At 45.0% G+C, this 26,028-nt stretch overlaps 3 protein-coding genes across 6 annotated transcripts in view; all 3 read left to right on the top strand.

Annotated features, from left to right (window-relative positions):
• The first annotated feature begins 888 nt into the window (after window positions 1-888).
• On the top strand, window positions 889-6,929 carry ngrn (neugrin, neurite outgrowth associated). 2 transcript variants are annotated; one of them, XM_063070258.1, is made up of 3 exons: window positions 889-1,090; window positions 3,025-3,135; window positions 5,547-6,929. In XM_063070258.1, the coding sequence occupies exons 1-3, from the start codon at window positions 1,023-1,025 to the stop codon at window positions 6,175-6,177; spliced, it is 810 nt and encodes a 269-aa protein (XP_062926328.1). In that variant the 5' UTR covers window positions 889-1,022; the 3' UTR covers window positions 6,178-6,929. The 2 variants fall into 2 exon arrangements, with proteins under 2 accessions (XP_062926328.1, XP_062926327.1); XM_063070257.1 differs by lacking the exon at window positions 889-1,090 and adding an exon at window positions 1,104-1,398.
• A 2,771-nt stretch (window positions 6,930-9,700) lies between these two features.
• On the top strand, window positions 9,701-19,765 carry hddc3 (HD domain containing 3). Its single transcript, XM_063071026.1, has 4 exons — window positions 9,701-12,022; window positions 15,312-15,367; window positions 18,458-18,698; window positions 19,426-19,765. Exons 1-4 carry the CDS (start codon window positions 11,857-11,859, stop codon window positions 19,557-19,559), a joined length of 597 nt encoding a protein of 198 aa, XP_062927096.1. The 5' UTR covers window positions 9,701-11,856; the 3' UTR covers window positions 19,560-19,765.
• Window positions 19,766-25,505: 5,740 nt separating this feature from the next.
• vps33b (VPS33B late endosome and lysosome associated) overlaps window positions 25,506-26,028 on the top strand; it is a 51,617-nt gene continuing 51,094 nt past the window's right edge. For all 3 annotated transcript variants that reach the window (XM_063071025.1, XM_063071024.1, XM_063071023.1), the window contains exon 1: window positions 25,506-25,636. In XM_063071025.1, coding sequence (XP_062927095.1) covers window positions 25,547-25,636 — 90 coding nt within the window. In that variant the 5' untranslated portion in view covers window positions 25,506-25,546. The remainder of the gene's footprint in view (window positions 25,637-26,028) is intronic.

Here is a 26,028-nt window from a genome sequence, read left to right as displayed (position 1 = left end):
CGTGTTGCTCAAGATTGCCAGCATTTGCAGAATCTCGTGTTTAAGGTCTGTGTTCAATGTAATATTGTCGGCTGGCCGCCAAATGAACTTGAGCTTGGGAGCAACATCCAATCTACTGGAGCAACTCAGCAGGTCAAGCAGCATCTGTGGGTGAAATGTACCTGATGCAAGGGATTTTAACTCAAAACATCAACAATTCCTCCACTGCCACCCCCACAGATGCTGAGTTCCTCCGGCAGATTGTTGTTCCAGATTCCAGCATCTGCCGTCTATGTGTCTCTGGTTTAAACCTGGAGTGATCTCCTCAGCAGCAGTGTTTGGGAAAGGGGCAACTTCCCGATCAATAAAAATGAATATGACCCAAACTCTGATCTTTGTTTCTGAACACGTTGACCGGAGCATTTGCTACAATGGAAGTCAGAGTGGTTGGGTTGTGGGCAATCAGCCAGCTATCTGCTGGTAAATGTAAATATCTAATAACAGCAGGCCAGTGTCTATCTGTTGTTTAACTGCAACAATATTCCGCATTCATGGTTTTTTTGTCTTTTTGTCCTACTTGTGTATCGCACGATCTGTGTGGATGGCACAAAACAAAAATTTTTCCTTGTATTGTTAATAAGACGGGTGATTGATAAGTTCGTGGCCTAAGGTAGACGGAGTCAATTTTAGAAAACCGAGCACACTGATTTTTCAACATAGTCCCCTCCTACATTTACACACTTAGTCCAGCGATCGTGGAGCATACGGATCCCTTTTTTGTAGAAATCGTAGTCTTGGACCTCCAGAAAGTGGTCCACAGCAGGGGTGATTGATAAGTCTGTGGCCTAAGGTAGGACTTGAGTTATACAGCTCTCGTTACATGCACGTATAGTTCAACTCTTTGAGTGATAATGCAGAAAGTTTGAAGTTAATAACTCATCTCATTCTACCTTAGGCCACGAACTTATCAATCGCCCCTCGTACATGTAACAATAATAAACTATAGCTAGTGGTGTGATCCCTCCCACCCCCAAATTCAGCTAATGAAGAGTGTCCACCCGGGGGACTGGAACCTCAGCCCGGCGGAGTGCCACGGCAGTGGAGACCAGAGGTTGGGGAAGTGGGTCTGGGACCAATTGAGCGGCGGAACGAATGTGCGCAGAGATTTGTTTCCCTTCTCTCGGCGGCTCAGTTCGAGGATCGGGCCAGAGCCGGTCAGGGCCCGGGGTTGATGATGTTGGGGTGGACTGCGGTCCGGTGCGGGGTCCGGGCGGGCGTTCCTGCTCCGATTGCCCGGTCCCGGTCCCGGCCCCAAGCTCAGTTTTCCCCCTCCCCGCGGAGTCTGGTGCCGAGCCGGGCCTTTAACGACGGGGGAATAGAGGCCGAGCCTGAGGAGCAGGAACTGGAGGAGTTAATCAGGTTACTGTACAGTTGTCCCCAGTGCTGAACTCACTAACTACCTAACTAACCCATAACCAAGTTAAATAATAATAACTGCAACCAATATTAACGTAGTAAAAATAATTACTGCTATTAACTAATGGTTCAAAAACTAACTAACCAGTATAATTAACTAATTAATCAAAATAATTAATCACTGATTCTTATGTTTTGATGTCTTTGAAATGAGAACATTTTAAAAAAACTTATCACTAATAAACTTTTCTCTGGCTTCCAGCCGGCCACCCAAGAAAAGTTTATTCGTTATACACGCCGAGAAAGCACCAGATTATTTTTCAAAAATGTACTTCTGTTTTGATGTTAAAAATTAAGTAGTGTATTAGTCTCCGGGGCTTCTTACCTGTGCATTCTGGATGTGGATGAACTGCAGACACAGTTAAGGGTTGGAGATATTGTTAAGAGTCAGATGGATTCAGACAGTCCAAGAACTGCCAGTCCCTTGAACTCATTCACACGATCTCCCTCTCTCTCTTGTATATGTGTGATTATTACAGAGAACACTTCCCAACAACGTGCTTAATTGGTTGCTGTAGATTGTCCCGTTATATGGATTAAAAGGCAAAAGGAAAGAGAGGAGAGTTGATGGGTGGATGAGAGGGAATAAGTGGCAGGGATACAGAGAGAGGAATTGGATTAAATGTTTGCTGTAGGAAGTCAGCTTCTATTGGATTAAGCTGTAGAATTGTTATTTTTCTTGTAATTTAACTTTCCTATGTTTGAATTTTTATATAATCACCTATATACATGGTCATTGTTCAGTGAATTTTCCAGTAATTGTAGTATAGCAGTTTTTGTACTTTCCTGGAAGCATCTTAAGTTTTGTTTTCTGTAGCAGGTGTCACCTTCGTTGATTCTGGCTATTTTATAGGTTAATTCATTGAGGCCTCCGTCAGTCAGGGTCGACCATGGATATTGCATCCCAGTTGTCTAGATACGCAGGGCAGGGCAGTACAATGTGGAGAGCAAGCTGTTGTCCATATCTCCACGCATCTGATGAACCCAGAGGAATAGCAGAGGCTGATACAGTTTGGCACTAGCAGTGTCGTAGGAGTTGCTAGTCAGTGTTGAACTCAATGTAGGACTACCTGAGGGACTCCAGCTCTGGATTTTTCCCTCGGGGTTTACTCCCTAAGCCTTCCCCGTATGTGGGTATGGCTGCAATGGAGGTTTGAGATCAGAGTTTTCCCTCTTCTAGATGAGCTGCCAACCACGGTTGATGAGCCCCATCTGCCCGAAGTGACTGGTTTTAAGGCGCCAGTAACCCACCTTCACCCCTCCTGTCAGTAGAAATGGTTCTGCTTCGCATAGTAGCCAAGTCACATGTGAAGGCCAGGAGCTGGACTTGGTTGTCAGAGACTATTTGAGGCACATGTCATTGGGAGCATTTAATAGGTAGTGGGAGCTTGTTCCCAAAACCACCCTCCCAGCTATAACAACCTTAAGGAACTGGTTTACTGTTATCACAAATTACTTGCGGTAATTTATAGTATACTTTGTGTATTGTAATTGCTTGTATAATTTGTAACATCTTGGTAAGCGTATCTTTGAAAATATCATGCTGAACATTTCTCCCTCAATTTTCAGGGCTGAGAAGAATAAACAGAAGGCTATAAAATTCCGCCGGATTCAGGCAGAGTTTGGGTGTCGTGGAGCTCCGCCAAGAACTCTAACAACAGAAGCCCTGCAGCAAATCAGGTAAACATGACTTGGCCAGTACCTCTCAGTCAGGTTCTTGGATCTGGTGCAAATGAAAAGAGATTAGATTTATTTGTCACATATCCATCGAAACATACAATGAAGTACATCGTTTGTGTCAACAACCTACACAAAGGATTTGCGCATGGTACGCGCAGTATGGTAGCGTAGCAGTGTAACGCTAAAGTATGTACATGTTCAGCACAGCATTGTGGGCCAAAAGGCCTGTATTGTGCTGTAGGTTTTCTACGTGTCTATGCTATGGGCTTGGGTTCATTTCCTGCCTCTGTCTGTGAGGAGGTTTGTACCTTCTCCCTGTGACTGGGTGCTGTGGTTTCCACCACATTCCAAAGATGTACGGGTTAGCAGGTCAGTTGGTCACATGGGTGTAACTGGGCAGCGCCAGCTCGCTAGGCTGGAAGGGCCTGTCACTGTGCTGTACCTCCAAATAAATAAGTGATGGGGGGCAGTCCGCAAGTGTCGCCACTCCCGGCACCAACACAGTACGTCCACAACTTACTAGCCCCAACCTGCACGTATTTGGAATGTGGGAGGAAACCAGAGCACCTGGAGGTAACCCATGCAGTCATGAGGGGAATGTATTAACCCCTTACGGACAGTGGTGGAAGTCATCGGGGTCGCTGGGGTGCTGTAATAGCGCTATGCTGACTGTGCCTTGGCCAGTGTCTCTCAGAAAAGTGCAAGTGATATTTTGAGACTTCTTGACTAAAGTGAGGAAACATCCTGCTTGTTATTTTAGTGCATTATGTCTGATCAATTTTGAGGGGTTTCTTTAGGTCTAAATGGGAAGGAGTAACTAGTGGGGAGAGGAAAAACAGTAAAGATTTGCATGGACAATGGCTGGGTTCAATTCTGACCTCAGGTGCTCTCTGTGTGGAGTTTGCAGGTTCTCCCTGTGACTCAGTGGGTTTTCCCCAGGTCCCATAACCAATCAACTTGTGAGTTGGTGGGTTAATTGGTTGCTGTCAATTGTCCTGTTATACGGATTAAAAGGCAAAAGGAAAGAGAGGGGAGTTGATGGGTGTGTGAGAGGAAATGAGTGACAGGGATACAGAGAGATGTTTGTTGTACAGAAGCCTGCAAGACTCCATGGCTCCAATCTTCCCCTTTTGTGTGGTAGTAAGTGGGAAGAATGGGCTGTCTGCAGTAATAGAACATTGCTGACAGATACATCTGCCCATTAATCAATCCCTACCGCTTAATCCCTTTATTTACACGAGACCATTCAATCCATCATGTTCATGCTAGCTCCCAGCACAGCTGTCCCTTGTCCAGTTTTCCCCTCCGTTTTCAAGTTTAGTTGTCATTCAGCCATGAATACAGCCAAAATGAAATGGATCTCCTCCGGAGCCAACATGCAAAACACAGAATCAATAGTCACACACAGCACACAGCACGTATAATTATGATAGCAGGAAAACATAGTTACTAAAAAGAAATTAAAAAGTAATGATATAGATCAAGTCCATGAGTGTCATGGCCTGTAAATTGCTGGTGCCTGGATTTTGCCCTGGAGCCATGTTTCTGCAAGAGCACCCCACAGCAGTCCCTCATATTGTGCAGTGCAGCTGCACACAAAGTCTTCTTGTCTCCCACTGAGCCAACACTGGAGGGTAGCACAGACGGAAGAGGCCAGCCTCCAATGCAGCGTGGAATCCAGCAACCCACAGCTAGTTCCAGTGTCTCTGTCCTTGGCAGCCGGAGCCTACTGCCTCTCGTGCCTATCAGCTCCCCTCATTCTTCTTGCCACTTGGGGTTAATTTACAGCAAGAAATTAATCTACCTCTAACACGCCTTCAGGATGTGGAGGAAACCAGAGCACCTGTGGAAAATCCTTGCGATCACAGGGATAACCTGCAAACTCCACACAGAGTGCACAGAAGATCATGTTTGAACTGTGGCTGCTGGAGGTAGCAGCACTGCCTGCCGCATTACCACAGGGTCCCACATCCACCTTTTACTCACCAGGTAACGGAGGCAGCAGGCGGCATGTTAGCGTAGCGTTTAGTGCAATCGCTTTATAGCGTCAGTGATCAAGGTTTGATTCCCACTGCTGTCTACAAGGAGTTTGTATGTTCTCCTCATGACTGTGAGGGTTTCTTCCAGATGCTCTGGTTTCCTCCCACATTTCAAAGGTGTACGGTTAGAATTAGTAAGTTGTAAGCATGTTATGTTGGTGCCACTTGTAGGCTGCCCCCGGCAAATCCTCAGGCCGTGTTAGTCGTTGACAGAAATAACACATTTTGATGTACATGACAAATACAGCTAATATTTTATAATCTTTACCAGTGATTAAGCGACGTATGAGCTGATGGACTGATTGTTATGCATGCTGTCTGTGAGCAGTGTTAGTTTTCAGCCGGTGTAGATTACCTTCTGATGTATTTCAGGTTTTTGAAGGCGAGGTTCCCAGAGGAGTGGACTGTGTCTCAGCTGGCCGAGGGGTTCTCGGTCAGCGAGGATGTTATCCGTAGAGTACTGAGGAGCAAGTTTATCCCTTCACCAGAAAGGAGGAGGAAACAGGACGCAAAAGTAGCAGCAGCGATGCTGCCCCTCTCTCACAGAACAGAACAACCCACTGTCAGTTTACCAGGCCCATCGGACCCAGGCAGATCTAAACTAGTCACGGACCAGCCATCTGTGCCCAGACTCTCTCAGGGGGCAGTCACACTTCCCGTACTCCCTGACACCAGAACCAGGGAGGAGGAGGTGGGAGAAAGCAAACCCATTCAGCAGAGATCTTGTACTGACCTCACTGATCAGGGCGTCATGAAGGTCAAAAGGCAGAGGAGGGAGGCTGCTCGCAAGGAGAGGGACGGGCGCAGGGAAACCAGTGACATGTCTGATGTGGAGCAGCTTCCAGCTGGTGGAATCCTGGATGAAGAATTGGAGAAATTCACTGCTGGAAGGTGGGGAAATCAAATGAACATTGTACAGAGGGGCCATGAATTTTATGACCAGGAAGGCAATTTCCTTTACAGAATTAATGAACACCTGACCAATCCCAAACAGGAATCCTGACGTGCACTTGGGGTACACTTGAAAGGGAGACCTGCTTGCCCGTGGGGATGTTCCCAAGTGGTTTACGGCCAGTCATGTGATTTTTAAATTAATCATGGCTGTTCTATAGGAAACAAAACCACCAGTCTGCATTCAGCGAGATCCCACCGCAGCAGTAGCATGGTAGTGAGCAGGCTATTTGTTAGTGATATTGTGTAAGGCGTAGAATTTCAGGACACCAGTGAAAACCACTATGGGATTGTAATGATGGAGCTTTATTTAAGTCTCATTAGAAGGACTACCTGTGTGCCATAGACGTTTGGACCCACGGCAGCCTTGATTAGGAGTTCTAATGCACAAAGGCATCATCGAGTGACTGCTGTTTCTTCCCGATTCCCCCACTTGAGCAGCTGTCCACTCAGTTGTGACCAGCTGAGTTGCCATAGTCGAGTTGAATGGACGGACATTTTGTCACAGGTGCCTGGTCAGGACAGACCCAATCAAAAGGATGGCCCCCACAAGGATGGATCTGTGGGGGTCAGCCTTATTCTGGGAATGATTGCACTGATTGAGATGGCGGGAGTTTGAACTGGCAAAGCAACAAATGTGCTGGGTATAAGGTGTGGAGACTTTGGGTAATGATATTGTGTGCTGTTTTCACTGTGAACAACTGCCTCACCCTGCACGTACCTGTAAGCAAGATCGTCTGCAATAAAACCCCTTGAAATGTTTCTGCTAATGTTCTCGGGTGAGTGTAATAAACTGAAATGAAAACCAATTCTTCAACAGTGTGGGCTCGTATTGTACAGGTTCTGTCAGAGAGGAGTTAGAGAAAAAAAGTTGTACTGTCTTGTGCTGTTCTCTCACGTAAGCAGCTCGCCGGACGCTGCTGGAGCAAACTGGAAGGTACATGGAGTTGGTGTTTGAAATACCAGGCGGTTTATTAAAAACTGGTCTGCAACAGGAGACCAGTCAAAGCTGATGTACCTAAGCATGAATTTGGTACAGCTTTTACATTCTCATCTGACAAGTAAAACTACATTTTGATAACAAACACAAAATACTCTGCAGATGCTGGGATCAAAGCAACACTCACAACACGCTGGAGGAACTCAGCAGGTCGGGCAGCATCCGTGGAAACGATCAGTCAACGTTTCGGGCCGGAACCCTTCGTCAGGACTGAAGAGGGAAGGGGCAGAGGCCCTATAAAGAAGGTGGGGGGAGGGTGGGAAGGAGAAGGCTGGTAGGATCCAGGTGAAAAACCAGAAAGGGGAAAGATAAAGGGGTGGGGGAGGGGAAGCAGGGAGGTGATAGGAAAGGTGAAGAAGGAACAGGGGAAAACACAATGCGTAGTAGAAGGAGGCGGAACCATGAGGGAGGTGATAGGCAGCTGGGGGAGGCGGCAGAGTGAAATAGGGATAGAGGAAGGGAATTACCGGAAGTTGTTCATACCAAGGGGCTGGAGACTACCTAGATGGTATATGAGGTGTTGCTCCTCCAACCTGAGTTTAGCCTCATCATGGCAGTAAAGGAGGCCATGTATGGACATATCCGAATGGGAGTGGGAAGCAGAGTTGAAGTGGGTGGCTACAGGGAGATCCTGTCTGTTTTGGCGGACGGAGCAGAGGTGCTCGACGAAGCGGTCCCCCAATCTGCGTCGGGTTTCACCGATGTAGAGGAGGCCACACCGGGAGCACCGGATGCAATAGATGACCCCAACAGACTCACAAGTGAAGTGTTGCCTCACTTGGAAGGACTTTTTGGGGCCCTGAATGGTGGCAAGACAGGAGGTGTAGGGACAGGTGTAGCACTTGTGCTTACAGGGATAAGTGCCGGGTGGGAGATCCATGGGGATCAGGGAGTCGCGGAGGGACTGATCCCTCCGGAAAGTGGAGAGGGAAAGATGTGCTTAGTGGTGGGGTCCTGTTGAAGATGGTGGAAGTTGCGGAGGATAATGTGCTGGATCCGGAGGCTGGTGGGGTGGTAGGTGAGGATAAGGGGAACTCTACCCCTGTTGTGGTGGCGGGAGGATGGGGTGAGGGCCAAAGTGCAGGAAATGGAGAAGATGCAGTTGAGGGTTTTGATAACAATGCGGCTACAGGAAGACTTAATTTAGTAATAGACTAGATCCTGATTGCAGAATAAAATGATTGTCTACTGATCTAACAGTAAATCCAGTTTTCTCATACAGAATGGGTGCAAAATGAACAAAACCTCTGAGCCTTATAAGTCATCAGTACTGCATCCCATGTCTCCATTTCCAGGCTTTGTCTACCACGTTAGCACAATCCACATCCCCATTTACTGGTTACTAACTCTCACTATTCTTTCCTCTACAACAGGCTCCCACACTTCCTGCTGCTTTTGTGGCTTGGGTGAGACAGTGAGCCATGTTTAGTTGGAATGAGGCTGCAACTGCAGTTTGGATATTTGCTCCTAATCTGTGCAGATGGGGGCAAGTCAGTCCAGTGACCTCCATGTTGGTATTCCCCTGGGTAACAATGTTGAGGGGTCTGTCCAAGCCAAGTTTCTGTTCGTGTCCAGGTGTCCCTGTAGTCTCTTCCATGCCCAATGCACATGGACAGTTGGGTTAGTGTTAATGAAAAAGAGTTTCTGCAGATGGAATTTCAGAGAAACACACACAAAATACTGGAGGAACTCAGCAAGTCAGGCAGCATCTATGGAGAGGAATAAACAGTTGACATTTCAGGCCAAGACCCTCCAATTTGTGGAATATGTATAGGAGATGGCAATGGGACTTGCAGTAGTTGAACAGAACGGGTGGGTTGGAACAGGGACACTAGGGTGTCGGATATCCAGTTTATGGAGTGCAGAACAGGTGAGGGTGGCCAGCAACAGGAATACTGCAGATGCTGGAAATTCAAGCAACACACATAAAAGTTGCTGGTGAATGCAGCAGGCCAGGCGGCATCTCTAGGAAGAGGTATAGTTGACGTTTCAGGCCGAGACCCTTCATCAGGGTGGCCAGGAATGTGCTGGAGCTGCCAGGTTTGGAGGAAGAGGCTCAGATGGGGGTTCAGCAGCAAATGAGGTATGGGATGTGTTGGGGTTGTCAATATTAATGTTAGTATGCTTCTTTTTGTGTTATGCATTGACACATGGAGTATCTTTGCAGGTACAAAATAGCAGATTCAAGTTGCTTGGGAGCAGTACATTGCATAACAGTTAACACGACACTTTACAGCACCAGCGATCACCAATCAGGGTCAGGGTTCCATTGCCGCTAATATCTGTAAGGAGTTTGTACGCTCTCCCCCTGACCAGGTGGGTTTCCTCCAGGAGCAAAAGTTTCCTCCTGCATTCCACATGTAACTCTCGGTTCGGCTAGCGGCTTAATCTAGGGGAAGACAGCCCTCAAGCTGGTGAAACTTAAGAAATCTTGTTTGGGTGGATGCTGTGCAATGTGTTCCCTGTTACAAATCAGTACCCCGAAATAACAAACAGTACACAGTATGCAATTAAACAATTGAGCTTTATAAGTCTTAATTTGACTATATCGTTAGTAAAGAAACAAAAAAAAAGAAAAGGGCCCGTTCTCATGAAACAGTCCAATGAGCAATGTTGGAGCTCATGGTTCAGTCCACTGGTTCCCCATCGACCTCCTCCGCGTGTAGCCGACCCTCAGACCCTCACTCCGGTCCTCTCCGTCCAGTGGTCTACCAACTCTCTCCATTCACGTCTTCTCTCATCTCTCTGGCAAAAAGACCACAAAATCCCTGCTCCCAGACCCACAAGAAAAAACAACATCCCTCTCATTGGATTGCCCACATTCCAAAGCCCCGTTATCTCTTGTCATAACCCAAACATTGCTGCTACAGAGAAACCATTACATTAGCAATGAAACCTTACAGTGCATTACACAAAGATGTACAGTCAGGATCAGAGTTGTGGGCACCCTATTTTGGCACAGGAAGCATGGCAACACTTGCAAGCTGCCTTCAGCACAATCCTCACTGACAAGATTTGAGGCAAACAGCGCACTTCACTGTATGTTTCAATGTACAGGTGATAAAGCTAACCTTTAACTCTGGCCCGCCATTCAGCAAGTCCATTCCTAATCTGGTCTTGGCCACAGCTCAGTTTCCCTGCCTGCTTCTGCAACTCTCCAAAAGAATAAACACAAGAGATGCTGGGGATCCAGAGTGGGGCACACAAAATGCTGCAGGAACTCAGCAGGTCAGGACTTGATGAAGGGTCTTGGCCCTCTCCACCAATGCCGCCTGACCTGCTGAATTCCTCCGGCATATTGTGTGTGTCACTGAAACAGAGAATGTGGGAGATCCTCAGCAGGTCAGACAACAGAAATGGAGAGTGTTAAAATTTTAGGTTGACTTTTCATCTGAACTAGAAAGTCAGAAATGTTTTAAGTTGTAGAGGATCAGAGAGAGCAATGGGAATTCACCTAGGAGGGTTCTTGAAATATTAATATCGTTTCTCTCCAAAGACACTACCTGCTCTGCAGGGTGGAGCATCTGCATTTTTCGAATTAACCACCCCGATTTCTCAGCTCTTTGGAGAATTGGAGTGATTCACGACCCTCACTGCAGAAATATCACCACATCCACGTTTTGATTAGGTGATACATTATCCAAAAATTTTCAAGTTTGTAGTCATGGGCACACAGGCGCTGGGTATGGGTTTAAATGCCAATTAAAAGTATCTTTGCGCTGCCGCAACACTAGGTAAATTACATAGACTTAATTAAGCATAATGTACATGACAAATTGAACAATTTAAAATCATAACTTCACCTACGTTGCCAGCTACTCCCGCGGGGGAACATCGGCCTGTTTCAGTAACATTATTTAGCACGGAAACAGGCTAGCAGCCTAACCTGTCCAAACAGTCCATGTGAATAGACCTGGTCCTGTTATGTTTAAACAGAACCACTCTTCTTGACGGGAGTATTTGGCTTTGCGGCTGCCCAATTTGCCGTCTCCGGTTAAGGAACAGAAAGGAAATGCGCTGAGCGACGGTGCGGGAGTGACAGGCTGGCCGCTCTGCCCTGCGATTCCCTGCACCGGACAGGATAGCGGATACCACCGGCTCTTTGCTCCCCATTGGCTTTTTCGGCGTCAAATTCCAGAAATCTGGCTTTTCCCCAGTTTGGTTGGCGTCAGAAAATTCATTTGGCTTTTTCCCATGCTAAAATTATCTGCACGAAAATTACATACCATCCTTTTTCTAAAATATTTTCCTTTAAGAAAAATGTTTTTGGTCAGGTACAATTGGCAATATTTCTGCCGCCAAGAGTCTGGGCAAGAAGGTGCCACACGGAACAGTCACGTCCGGGTCCAGTTTCTCTCGGACCTCCGAAGTGTTTGGATGTGATTTATAATCATACAAATCCACCGTGAAGTGTACTTTCTATACGTAACAACGTTTTGTGTTGAACGTTTCGGCGGTTTTTATAAATCATTTATTATCAACACCCATGGCCAAGTCGTCAAAGAAATGGAAAGCTTCTTACGATAGCAATCGTTAAGTACAATAGCAAATGGGGAGAAACATTTGTATGGGTCCAAAAAGCTACTGATGGATCGAAGGCAGCTTATTGTAAATTGTGCCACTGCACCATTGTACCAAGAATTAGCAACCTTTAAATCATGAAAAATCGGAGAAACACAGGCGGAGAGCGCCATCAAAAGGCCAGTCATGTAAGACAGACTGTGAGACAAGATGGATAAAGTTAAGGCAGCAGAGCTGCAAATCGCTGGCGCTGGGCTGGGCGACATGGCCTCGGACGTACACCGAATCCTCGATACCGCCGATTTTGCGGCGAGAAAACACAGAAACCAGCGGCGGAAAGACCCGGAACGAACTCCGTACATCAATCACCCCCTGGGTAAGGAAAGCGGGGCGGGCTCCGGCCCTTTGCAGACTCACGGCTCTCGGCCAATCCAATCTCTAGTCGTCGTTCACCCACTGTGGCTACAATTCATTTCCTCTTCCCCTTCCTCAAACACGGAGACGAGGCCCCGAGATGAAAATGCACATAGCGCCCGTTTGGAAATCCTGCGATGATTTCCGAGCTAGTCATTGAGTTATACAACACGGAAACAGGTCATTAGGCCCAATTCGTCCAAGCCAAAGCAATCTGCTATTGAGGCCCAAATCATTTAAAACTTTTTCTAAGCCGTATACTTGTTCAAATTTTCTTTTAAACGTAATTGCACCTGCTTCAACCACTTCCTCTGCAGCTCGTTCCAGATTCTCGCCACGCAACACCTAATAAAAATTAAAAATATTAACACTTAATAAAAGATGCATTTTGGGTACCGTTTAACTATTTCTCCTTTAAGCTCTGAAGTTATCCCCCAGCAAGGAAAAAAAGTCCCAGCCCTAAGGAAATTGCTGGAGAAAATTCTTAGGGATAGGATAGACGAGCATTTGAAAACCCACAGCTTAATTAGGGAGAGCTAGCATGACTTTTTGCATGGCAGGTCGTGCCTTACCAAAAGATTGAGTTTTTTGACAAGAGAGACAGCCCAGCCCTTGCTTCCCCAACTTTGGGGAAAAGTTTGTGTGCATTCATCCTATTTATGTCTCTCATAATTGTATGCACCCGAGATCATTCTCAGCCTCCCATGCTCTAAGCAATAAATTAATAGCCATCCCAACCTGTCCTTTGACCTAATCCCTCAAGACCTAGCAACATCTATGTAAGTATTTTCTGCATTCTTTCTGGCTTAATGGCATCTTTCCTATAGCAGGGTGACCAAAACTGAATACAAGCCTCATCAACATCTTGTACACTTGCACTATAACATCCTAACTTCTCTACTCAGTGTCCTAACCAATGAAGAACAGTGCGCCAAAATCAGTTGGCGAGCAGATAGTGAAGTTTCTCTGGAAATACTCTTTTTTTTCTTCTTAAAAATAATGTACTGGGAACTGAAAAGATAAAGGGGTCTCAGTATAAAGAGTGTAGCCTTTCCACATTATTATTCTTTGAAGAGGAGCTTGAATCTGCCTCAAGAGGGTAGCATTAGTGAACTGCTTTAGAAGAGCCGTTGGTGTCATAGGAATGCAGTAAAGTTGTGCAGATCCCAGCGAGTGAAAGCCAGGTGATCTATTTTGGCCACAGGGGTGATAAGTTGAGGGGCTCTCAGCAGTAACTCCTGCTAGAGAGGGAACAATGTGTCTGGGTCAAGCACCTTCACAGCATTGGGCTAGAACTGTGATAGCTTTCCTGATTGAAAAAACAGTCATTGCTAGCTCTTTAGACTCGAACTGTGAGGGTGACAATTTGAGGGAAATTCCCAGAAAAATACACGTGATTGTGAAATGGTACACAAACTTTTTCTATCAGGAGGATAAGTTTTGATGAAGGATTTTTGGCCTAAAATGTTAACTGTTTTTTCTTTGCCATAGATGCTGCCCTATTTGCTGTGTGTTACTCTGGATTTCTGGCATCTGCAGAATATCTTGTGTTTAAGGGATTGTGAGTTTTTGTAACTCCCTGCTTCAAAAGGCAATGGAAATAAAGTCTTTACATAATTTTAAGACTGAGGTAGATAAATACCTGGTGAAGAAAGATTACTGAAGGTAGGTGGAATTCAGTGCTGATGTTACAGTCAGATCAGCCAAGATCTTATTAAATGGTGGAGCAGGCTTGAGGGACCAATTGTTTGTTTATGTTTTGGAAAACAGTGTTTGGAGCTGTAGCAGATGAGATGGAGACTTGCTGAAGTGATATGCAGTTAAATTTTCCCTACTGTATAGATTAGAGATAAAGGTTAGCTTTGTTTGTCACTTGTACAGAGAAACTTAAGAGTGAAATGTGTCATTTATGTCAATGACCAACAGAGTCTGAGGATGTGCTGGAGCAGCCTTTAAGTGTCACCATGTTTCCTGTGCCAACAGAGCGTGACCACAATTTTTAACCCTTACCAATCCGTATATGGGAGGAAACACACGCAATCACTAGCAGAATGAAAAAAATTCCTTACATTGAGCGGCAGAATCTTTCAGCTGGTGCTGTAAAGCGTAAACTCTACGTTAACCACTACACTTCTGTGCCTCCTATACATTTGTCATATACTGTACATACAGAATGTTTACTTCAAGCAGTGAGATGTTAGCCCAGGCGGCGAGGTGTTAGCCCAGGCAATGCAGGTCTCTTAGACAGACATAGATTAATCTAGCTCATTTATCTCATTAAATGAATCCCAGCTCATTGAAAAACCTCTCCAATCAAAGGATTTCAAAGTACATTTATTATCAAAGAATGTATAAATTATACAGCCTTGAGATTTGTTTGCTTACAGGCAGCCGCGAAGCCCTCCATATTTGCAATTCTTTCTCCTTCACACATCCAGACTGATCATGTCAAAGATTCGGCATGTTATCTAAAACGTTGACAAAGTCCTATGGATATGTGGTAGAGAGTATACTGACTGGGTGCATTACAGTCTGGTATGGAAGCACCAATGACCTTGTATGGAAAAGCTTACAAACAGTAGTGGATACAGCCCAGTCCATCATGGGTAAAGCCCTTTCCACCATTGAGCACATCTACATGGAACACTGCATCTGTCTTCAAGGAACCTCACTATTCAAGCCATGCACTTTTTTGCTGCTGCCATCAGGAAGAAGATACAGGAGCCTCAGGACCCATACCACCAGGTTCAAGAACATATATTACCCCTCAACCATCAGGCTCTTGAACCAGAGGGTATAACTTCACTCACCCCAACACTGAACTGTTCCCACAACCTATGTTCTCACTTTTAATGACTCTTCACCTCGTTACCTCAATATTTATTGCTTATTTATTATTTTTTTTCCTTCTTTTTGTATTTACAGAAGGTTGTCTTTTACTCGTTGGTTGTTTGTTCTGGGTGTGGTGTTTCATTGATTCTTTGTGTTTCTTGTATTTACTGGAAATACCCACAAGAGAATGAATGTCAGAGTTGTGTATGGTGAAATATATGTATTTTGAACTTTTGAATGTTCCTTGCTACCATTGCTCTTTCTGAGTCCCAACCCACAATCTCTGTGTGAAGTACACTGCATAGGTTGAATAGAAAATGTCTTCTACAATGATACTTTTAAACGTTTACACCTCTCTGATTGTAATTTGAATGTCTGCCAGTGAGATTGCTGGGATTTATTTTTCTATCTGTCTGAAGGTGTTTCCCGAATCCTGTCACATGAAGCTGGAGTTACAGATGTGGTCGTCTTGCAGGTAAATGTATTGCAAATCTTTTTTTACTCCCACTGAGCCCATCTTGGCTGCTTAAAGAATTTTGGAGGACTGTTGTCCAGCATTGACAAACAGCTCCCTTTATAAATTACAGAGACATTTAAGCAGAGTAACAGGCCATTCACTCCAGAGGGCTCTGTTGTGCACTTGCAAGTTGTGCCCCACACAAACTTCCCCTCTGAGCCTAAAGATCCTTTAAGATTTGTGATTAACTTGGTAGAAACTACTTTATTTCATGGTGCTGAGTTGTTTGGTAACATTTTATTGTAAGACTCAATCCTGGGAAATTAGAGTCAACTAGAGAGCAGGCTATTCTGGACTGGGTTTTGAGCAATGAGGAAGGGTTAATTAGCGATCTTGTCGTGAGAGGCCCCTTGGGTAAGAGTGACCATAATGTGGTGGAATTCTTCATTAATATGGAGAGTGACATAGTTAATTCAGAAACAAAGGTTCTGAACTTAAAGAGGGGTAACTTTGAAGGTATGAGACGTGAATTAGCTAAGATAGACTGCAAATGACACTTAAAGGATTGACGGTGGATATGCAATGGCAAGCATTTAAAGGTTGCATGGATGAACTACAACAATTGTTCATCCCAATTTGGCAAAAGAATAAACCCGTGGCTGACAAGAGAAATTAGGGATAGTATCAATTCCAAAGAAGTAGCATACAAATTAGCCAGAGAAAGTGGCTCACCTGAGGACTGGGAGAATTTCAGAGTTCAGCAGAGGAGGACAAAGGGCTTAATTAGGAAGGGGAAAAAAGATTGAGAGAAAACTGGCGGGGAACATAAAAACGGACTGCAAAAGTTTTTATAGATATGTAAAAAGGAAAAGACTGGTAAAGACAAATGTAGGTCCCCTGCAGACAGAAACAGGTGAATTGATTATGGGGAGCAAGGATATGGCAGACTAATTGAATAATTACTTTGGTTCTGTCTTCACTAAGGAGGACATAAATAATCTTCCAGAAATAGTAAGGGACAGAGGGTCCAGTGAGATGGAGGAACTGAGTGAAATACATGTTAGTAGGGAAGTGGTGTTAGGTAAATTGAAGGGATTGAAGGCAGATAAATCCCCAGGGCCAGATGGTCTGCATCCTAGAGTGCTTAAGGAAGTAGCCCAAGAAATAGTGGATGCATTAGTGATAATTTTTCAAAACTCGTTAGATTCTGGACTAGTTCCTGAGGATTGGAGGGTGGCTAATGTAACCCCACTTTTTAAAAAAGGAGGGAGAGAGAAACCGGGGAATTATAGACCGGTTAGCCTAACGTCGGTGGTGGGGAAACTGCTGGAGTCAGTTATCAAGGATGTGATAACAGCACATTTGGAAAGCAGTGAAATGATCGGACAAAGTCAGCATGGATTTGTGAAAGGAAAATCACGTCTGACGAATCTCATAGAATTTTTTGAGGATGTAACTAGTAGAGTGGATAGGGGAGAACCAGTGGATGTGGTATATTTGGATTTTCAAAAGGCTTTTGACAAGGTCCCACACAGGAGATTAGTGTGCAAACTTAAAGCACACAGTATTGGGGGTAAGGTATTGGTGTGGGTGGAGAATTGGTTAGCAGACAGGAAGCAAAGAGTGGGAATAAACGGGACCTTTTCAGAATGGCAGGCGGTGACTAGTGGGGTACCGCAAGGCTCAGTGCTGGGACCCCAGTTGTTTACAATATATATTAATGACTTGGATGAGGGAATTAAATGCAGCATCTCCAAGTTTGTGGATGACACGAAGCTGGGTGGCAGTGTTAGCAGTGAGGAGGATGCTAAGAGGATGCAGGGTGACTTGGATAGGTTGGGTGAGTGGGCAAACTCATGGCAGATGCAATTTAATGTGGATAAATGTGAAGTTATCCACTTTGGTGGCAAAAATAGGAAAACAGATTATTATCTGAATGGTGGCCGATTAGGAAAAGGGGAGGTGCAACGAGACCTGGGTGTCATTATACACCAGTCATTGAAAGTGGGCATGCAGGTACAGCAGGCGGTGAAAAAGGCAAATGGTATGCTGGCATTTATAGCGAGAAGATTCGAGTACAGGAGCAGGGAGGTACTACTGCAGTTGTACAAGGCCTTGGTGAGACCACACCTGGAGTATTGTGTGCAGTTTTGGTCCCCTAATCTGAGGAAAGACATCTTTGCCATAGAGGGAGTACAAAGAAGGTTCACCAGATTGATTCCTGGGATGGCAGGACTTTCATATGAAGAAAGACTGGATGAACTGGGCTTGTACTCGTTGGAATTTAGAAGATTGAGGGGGGATCTGATTGAAACGTATAAGATCCTAAAGGGATTGGACAGGCTGGATGCAGGAAGATTGTTCCCGATGTTGGGGAAGTCCAGAACGAGGGGTCACAGTTTGAGGATAGAGGGGAAGCCTTTTAGGACCGAGATTAGGAAAAACTTCTTCACACAGAGAGTGGTGAATCTGTGGAATTCTCTGCCACAGGAAACTGTTGAGGCCAGTTCATTGGCTATGTTTAAGAGGGAGTTAGATATGGCCCTTGTGGCTACAGGGGTCAGGGGGTATGGAGGGAAGGCTGGGGCGGGGTTCTGAGTTGGATGATCAGCCATGATCATAATAAATGGTGGTGCAGGCTCGAAGGGCCAAATGGCCTACTCCTGCACCGATTTTCTATGTTTCTATGTATCACAATTGCCTCAAACTTCAGTATCATGATACCTTAGCAGCTGGTGTAGCACTATTTCAGCACCAGCGACCCAGGATCAATTCAGCTGCTGCCTGTAAGGAGCTTGTATGTTCTGTCCATGACCACAATGGATTCCTCCAGGTGCTTTGGTTTCCTCCCACATCCCAAAATGTACGGGTAAGTAGGATCAGATGGGTGTAATTAGGTGGCGCAGGCTCATTGGGCCGGAAGGGCCTGTTACTGTGCTGTATCTCTAAATAAAATAAAAATAATGCAAGACATCACAGGATAAACAAATGACAGTGTTTGAACCTGATATCAGAGCTGCATGTGTTACCAACCATGTACTAACCGGGTTGCTAGTCATTGACTGAAGATAATTCAGCTGCCAGGACCTTCTTGTGCTCTTCCTCAAGGCGGCACTTCTCCATGACACTGTTGAGGATACTGACACCACACTAGAGGAGATCGAGGAGAAGTTTGGAGAGAAGGTTCGGAGTATTGTTGCTGAGGTGACGGACGATAAATCACTTTCGAAGGCGGCACGGAAGAAGCTTCAGATCCAGCACGCACCTCACTGCAGCCGTGAAGCCAAACTGGTGAAACTGGCGGACAAACTGTACAATCTGCGGGATCTCAAACGCTGCACACCCAAAGGTCAGTGCCACTCTAAACTCCGACACGGTCTGGGTATGAGCCTGGATCGCTGTCTCTGAGCATGTCTTAATGAGGCCACTCTCAGGTTGGAGGATCAACACCTCATATTCCATCTGGGTAGCGCCCAACCTCACAGCATGGACATGATTTCTCCCCCATCCTCCTTTTTCCACTCCCCTGTTATCCCTTCTCTTCTCCTCAGCTGCCCATCAACTCTGATTCCCTGTCTCCCATGCTCCACTCTCCTATCAGATTCCTTCTTCTTCAGTCCTTTACCTCTTTCACCTATCAGATTCCAGGTTCTCATTTCAACCCCTCCCCCATGCACCTAGCTTCCCCCTTGCTTGGTCTCCTGTTTCACCTTCCAGCTTGTACCCCATTCCCACCCTGCCCCACCTTCTTATTCTGTCTTCTTCCCCCTTCTTTTCCAGTCCTGATGAAGGGTCTTGGCCCAAAACATCGACTGTTGATTCCCCTCCATAGATGCTGCCTGACCTGCTGTGTTCCTCCAGCATTTTGTGTGTGTTGCTCTGGATTTCCAGCATCTGCAGAATCTCTTGTGTATAAGCAAAACAGGTTGGATTTGTCCACAAAAGTGTTCCGGCAGCAAAATTTCTAGCACAGAGCAGTGTGATAATATGGCAGGGGGTCATTGTGAAAGGAATGGATTGTACCAGAGGGTTAAGGAACCTCTATCTCACCTGACTTCTGTTGAATCATCATTCAGGGTGGACGGAGAAAAGAGTTGAAGAATATTTTGTCTGGGCTTCCAAAGTAATTGCTGGACTCCGAGGAACCAGTCAAGCCTTAGAAAACAGCTTGGACGCACTGTTCAAAGAAAGAAACATTTTTACTCAGTAATGGGCACTGCTGTCTTTTTCAATGAACATAAAATAAGGATTGTTTACTGTAAAATGAACAAATTAAAATATCTATCTTGTTCTGAGGTAAAACTAAATATTTCTTTCTTCCCAATGTTCGTCCTTAAGGCTGAGTAAAGTGGTACTTGAGTTCTCTGCTTATATCTATTTGAAATAAATGTTGGTTAATTAGTTTGACTCACTATGTTGTGTCGTTTCACTGAAATGATTCTTCATAATTTGATTGTAAAGAATAAATAAGTGGCCCCTCTTCAAAGTTTATCTTTCATTTTTCACCATCAAAGATCTTAGGTAGGTGTTATTTGATTGGAGGGCTTTTCAGAAGCTATTTCTGTAAAGCTTTAAACCCTCTCCGAGTTTGATCTTTCACGCAGTCAATTTTCACACAAAAAAATCAGAACATTGAAGTTTCTTAACAGTTTTTTTTTGCTTTATGTGGAATGCATTGTCTGCTTAAAGAAACAATCCACCCACCCACGTACAGTTGGCTGTGCCTCCTGATGCTCCTGTCTGCCCATGATGACAGGTTGGCGGAATGTAGTTCAACAAGGTTAGAGTGGTAGTTATCATCTATGTCAACTTTGGGCAAGCTGCCACGTGGTAGGTTAGATCATGTGGGATAAAAATGAGCTTGGTGGTGGGAGTCAGAGTGGTGGTGAAGGACTGGAGATCTGTGAGCAGTAGCGTGTTGCAGGGACTGGTGGTGGGCCCACTGTTGTTTGTCACCCACATTAATAATTGGGTTGGAAATGTAGCTGACACGGTTAGTAAGTTTTGCAGATGATGCCAAAATTGGTGTTATAGTGAAGAAGGTTTGCTAAGATTCCAACAGGATCTAGATCAATTATAAAAATGGGCTAAGGAACAGCAGATGTCCTTCTGTTCTGAGGCTGCCTCTCCTACTATTGGAAATAAATAGATTTACAGTGCAAATTAATAAAATCATTCTAGGCATTCCTAGAGTAGGTTACATGGTCGGCACAACATTGTGGGCCGAAGGGCCTGTAATGTGCTGTAGATTTCTATGTTCTATGTGCACTGGAATATTAAATGTGTGTGCATGTCTCTCTCTCCTCAGTTGCTGCCGTGTCCACTGAGCTCTTTGGCATTTTCAAATTTTATATGATTTCCAGCATCTGCAGTTTTTCTGATAAATGTTGGTGACAGGGTGGAAAAAAAAAAGAAAAATTAAAGATCTGGATTCTATGGCATCATTCCCACCCCTTTTCAGACATCCTGAAGTCTTTACATCCAATTAAGTACAGTAGTTCTAACATGTAATCACTGATGTGAAGAATTAAATGAAATGACAATGTTTTAGGGTGATTGAGGGATAAATACTGGCTGTTCACACAGATGTCTCTGAGAGATTGACTGGAAGTGTTGACTGTGCTCCTCTCTCTACAGTTGCTGCCTGACCTGCTGAGAATTTCCAGTGTTTTTTTTCAGTCAGATTTCCAGTATTTGCAACACACACAAAATGCTGGAGGAACTCAGCAGGTCAGGAAGCATCAATGGAGGGAAATGGTCAGTCGATGTTTCAGGCCAAGACCTTTCTTCATGATTGGAGAAGAGGAAGAAAACTTTCCTTAGGGAAGGCAGAGCTTGAAGAGACTTTGCAGTGCAGCAACAAAACTCCTGTCCAGTCCTGATGAGATGTTGACTGTCAATTTCCTGCCATAGATGCTGAGTTCAAGAGTGCATGTTAGCATAGTGGTTTGCATAACGTCTTGCTGCACCAGCAACCCAGGTTCAATTACCACCACTGTCTGTATGTTCTTCCTGTGACTGTCTGGGCTTACTCCGAGTGCTCAGGTTTCCACACAGTCCAAAGACATAGGGGTTGGGGTTAGTGAGATGTGGGCACGCTACGCTGGCGCCAGAAGCATGGCGACACTTGCAGCCTGCCCCCAGTACATCCTTGGCATGAGTTGGGTGTTGATGCAATGACACGTTTCAATGTACATGTGACATATGCAGCTAATCTCCACACTCCAGCGTGTGGTGAAAACTGCCCAGCGCATTATCGGCACCCAATTGCCCACCATTGAGAACATCTACCATAAACGCTGCCTGGGCAGGGTGAAAAGCATCATCGAGGACGCATCTCACCGTAACCATGGACTTTTTACTCTCCTCCCATCCGGTAGGCGCTACAGGAGCCTCCGCTCCCGCACCAACAGACTCAGGAAGAGCTTCTTCCCTGAGGCTGTAACCCTGCTGAACCTCCCATCACAGTGCTAAACAGTATTGTACCCATATTGTACTGTCTCAGTACTTGTATATTTGTGTGCTGTAGCACTTTTTTTATTCGCAGTTATTTTGTAAATAACACTATTCTTTGCATTTCTGGTCAGGTGCTAAATGCATTTCATTGGCTTTGTATCTGTACTCGGCACAGTGACAATAAAGTTGAATCTAATCTAATCTAATCTAATCTCTTTCTCCAGCATTGCGTGTGTGTTGCTCAGGAGTTTTGGATTTGCAGTTTTTTTGCTCAAAACCTGAATGTGCTGCATTCAGTGGTGGCGAGGTAATTTTGTTCTTCCTCCACAGAGGCTGCCTGACCTGCTGAATGTGAGGGACGGCATGAACGGCGGGAGAGCAGTCACTGAAGACGAGCCTGAGCCCCAGGTGTATGTGCAGTGGGAGCAGTCCATCCCAGCGTGGTGGTTTACACTGGACCTAGGAGACAGGGTTGCCAGATTGAACTTTTAATTTAAAGCCAAACAATACTAGAAAAAAACTGAAAATAGCCAAACAGATTTCAATATATTTTTCATACTCACATCACATGAAAAGCAGGTCATTACTATCCTCTTCGCTGGAATGAGTGGAACATACGGCATAAACCTTGTCTGATGTGAAGTTTTTTAGCATTTCTGGAGATGCAGTGAAGTCTTTGCAACACTTGCTTTGAAAGCAATAGTTCTGCCCGGATTCTGACAGTAGCATCAGAAGGTTCAGCTGCATTCTGTCTCTTACCTTCGTTTTAACAGAGGATACAAGAGGAAATATCCTCTCAACTACAGCATTGCTGACAGGGATTATTAGGCAAGTAAGGGCAAAGGTGGAGACCTCTTTAAATGCCTGATGCTGAAGTACACCAGTCCAAAACTCTTCAGTGTCTGTAGGGAGTCCATCTTTCTTAAATGCACCTTCAATAGTGCTGACGTTGTTTCCAGCAAGGTGTATAAAGGGTAACTCGGAAAACATGGGCCTTGAAACTTGATTTAAAATTATCACAGGGCTTGGTTTTAATAAACTTTCAAATGTATCTCTCACCGATGGAAGTCTACAGGGTAACTTGACTGAGAGCTTCTTCTAGCATAGACATACATCTTTCTTTGACATTTTTTATTTCTAGATGGGCCTCAGCACTCTTGTTCTGCTGTAGGAACTTATCACTTGCTGTTAAGAATTTGATACCAAAATCAACTTCATGAATTTTTTTTCTGTCTTTTGGCATCATACAGTCTGTTCTGAAGACTCTTCTGGTGTAAGAATATTTGTTGCTACAATTCATGAAGATCAGCTTTGGTTTGCTGAAAAAGGCCATTCAGTCTTTCAAATTCCTGCACAACAGGTGTTGCAAACTCAAAGAACAAGTAGTTTTTGTAGTCTGACAACATTTCCTTTAGGAGTCTTGCTTTGAATTTTGTATCAAACTTTGATTGGGCTAGTTCAGCAGAAATGAAATAAGCCTTTAGCTCTTCCCAGTGTTACGAAATGTAACATTTTAGAAATAATCCAACAGCAAGAGATTTCATACTGAGTCGGGTTTTAATGTTAAAACCACTATCTTTATTAGTACCTACTTACAATATCGTAACTTAACCAAGATAAACAAGTGTTAACAGTGTAATTTGTGTAATATAGCTCCCAAACTAAGTTAAGCTTGGGGAAACAAAGCTTAGAGTCTTGAGATGGTAAAGTAGGAAAGTTCAGTTCATCCACGGAATGAATGATAGCATGGAGATATTTGTAATCCAGGGTGAAACGTAGAGAAGAGGTAATTATGAAGTATTCTACGGATTCCACGATGGTAAAACGAGATAACAGTCGCTGTAGATCTTGTCCGTCATCGTTCCAAATCCACATACAAGTTATCACCGAAAGTGATCTGTCACAGGGATATCGTCTTCAAGGGATTACCACACAACATACCCAGGCAAGGGTTAACACTTAAGTAGTCTCCACAGGATATCCCAAACAAAATCCACTCCTTTGGATTATACGAAGTGACAGTCCCACATTCGTTGTGCACCATGTGCCGATATTTAACCCAATCTTTTGGGCTTGAAAGAGTTTCAAACCATCGCAGTGACCAGTTGAAGTTTCAGCAGCTGATCTCCTTTCTCTTTCTCTCTCTCTCGACTGACTGACTGTGTCCTTGTTTTAAAGTTAACAAGCTGCAAGTCAGTCAGTGAACAACATCATAGTCCCGCCTCATTTAGGCGCTCTTAAAGAGACAATCCACAGTAAACGAAACCTGTGGGTTCGTAACACCAGTTCATCAAAATATTAATCATAACCTTTCCACACACAAGCCACCGAGTAGATGCAGGGTTTTCAAAGGGGAGGGGGGCAGTTTGGGTTAGCTCAAATTCTGTAGCTGTGTCCATCACTCCAAACAATTCTTTGTATGCTTGCAACACACACAAAAATTGCTGGTGAATGCAGCAGGCCAGGCAGCATCTATAGGAAGAGGTACAGTCGACGTTTCGGGCCGAGACCCTTTGTCAGTCCTGTACCTCTTCCTATAGATGCTGCCTGGTCTGCTGCGTTCACCAGCAATTTTTGTGTGTGTAGCTTGAAATTCCAGCATCTGCAGATTTCCTCGTGCCTGTATGCTTCCTGTCTTAATTCACTATGGCAAAACCAATTGGGTATTCTGACAGCAAAAATCCAATACCCTGTATTTGATGGTAGCTTGAATACTGCATATTGAATGCACAGTGCCAAAGAATGACAGAGCCATTTGAGTTGCACACAGAAAGGAGACACATCTTTTAGTCTAGGCCACACAGAGCTGTTGCACCCAACCATGTTCGATGCACCAGCCGATGCAAAACCAATGCAATTTGCAAGACTCTGGCCACATCGTTTGATCTCATCAATCAAATTGAATATGTTATCTAAACCTAGAAATCCAGTTACAATTTCCTTTGTCCTATCGCTTAAAAATCGAACTAAAATACACAAGTGTTTTTGTGTTGAAATGTCAGTAGATTCATCAACAATGATGACATATTTCTTGTTCTGAAAGTCATCAATGAGATCAGTTTTCAGTGCAGGAGAAATGATGTTTTTGATTAAGCATGCACATTTAGTTTTATGTAACTTTAAGTGCTCTAGTATACTCCCATGCCCATGTGCTATCATGATGTCACTCAGCTGGTCAACTGTATGTATCGCACAATAGCAGGTCATGCTTACAGCAATTTGCAGCTCTACTCATTATCTTGCCTCGCAGTCTGTGTTACATTAAGTTGCGTCTGGCCTTTTGATGGCGCTCTCCGCCTGTGTTTCTCCGATTTTTCATGATTTGAAAGGTTGCTAATTCTTGGTACAATGGTGCAGTGGCACAATTTACAATAAGCTGCCTCCGATCCATCAGCAGCCTTTTGGACCCATACAAATGTTTCTTCCCATTTGCTATTGTACTTAACGATTGTTATCGTAAGAAGCTTTCCATTTCTTTGACGACTTGGCCAAGGGTGTTGATAACAAATGATTTGTAAAAACCGCCGAAGGCTTCACAGTTTAACCACAAGAAAGTACACTTCCCGGTCGATTTGTATGATTATAAATCACATCCAAACACTCCGGAGGTCCGAGACAAACCGCACCCGGCCGTGACCGTCCCGTGTCGCCGACTCGCCGGTTGGCGCCGGGTGAAACCTGTTGCTAGGAGACAGGCGGCCGGAAGCGACTGCCGTTACCCGGAAACGGTTTTGCGGAAAGATGGCGGCCCGCCGGGATGCCCCTGACCTGCCGGACTTCGACATTTTGAAACGTCTCGCCCGGGACCAGTTGATCTACTTGTTGGAGCAGGTGGGTGGGGGGAGAGCGCAACCGTCCCGGGGGCCTCGTCCGACACCGGATGAGCCCTGATTAAGTGTATCGGGGGGAGTATGGACGGGTAAAGGTGGGGAAGTGACAGGTACCGATCGGTCTGCGGTTAACAGGAGAGACGGATAATGGAGGTGGGCGGATAAAGTCGTGCTGGTGTAACGGTGCGAGATGGGGTGATAGGAGAGAGACTGGGGAAGACGGGGATGACGCGCTGGTGTAATGGAGGGAAACGGAGATTAACGTTGGATGTAGATTGACGGCAGCGAGATGGGTGAAGGGCATGGTAATGGAAGGGAGATGGGTTGACTGGGAGAGAAAGGCGGGCTGGTGTAATGAAGGGAGGGAGAGTAACGGGTACTGATTTGGGCAGG

The sequence above is a fragment of the Mobula hypostoma genome, chromosome 18, assembly GCF_963921235.1.
Source record: "Mobula hypostoma chromosome 18, sMobHyp1.1, whole genome shotgun sequence".
Taxonomy (NCBI): domain Eukaryota; kingdom Metazoa; phylum Chordata; class Chondrichthyes; order Myliobatiformes; family Myliobatidae; genus Mobula; species Mobula hypostoma.
Note: the sequence above shows the minus strand (reverse complement) of the source record. Positions and strands in the feature narration are given on the sequence as shown.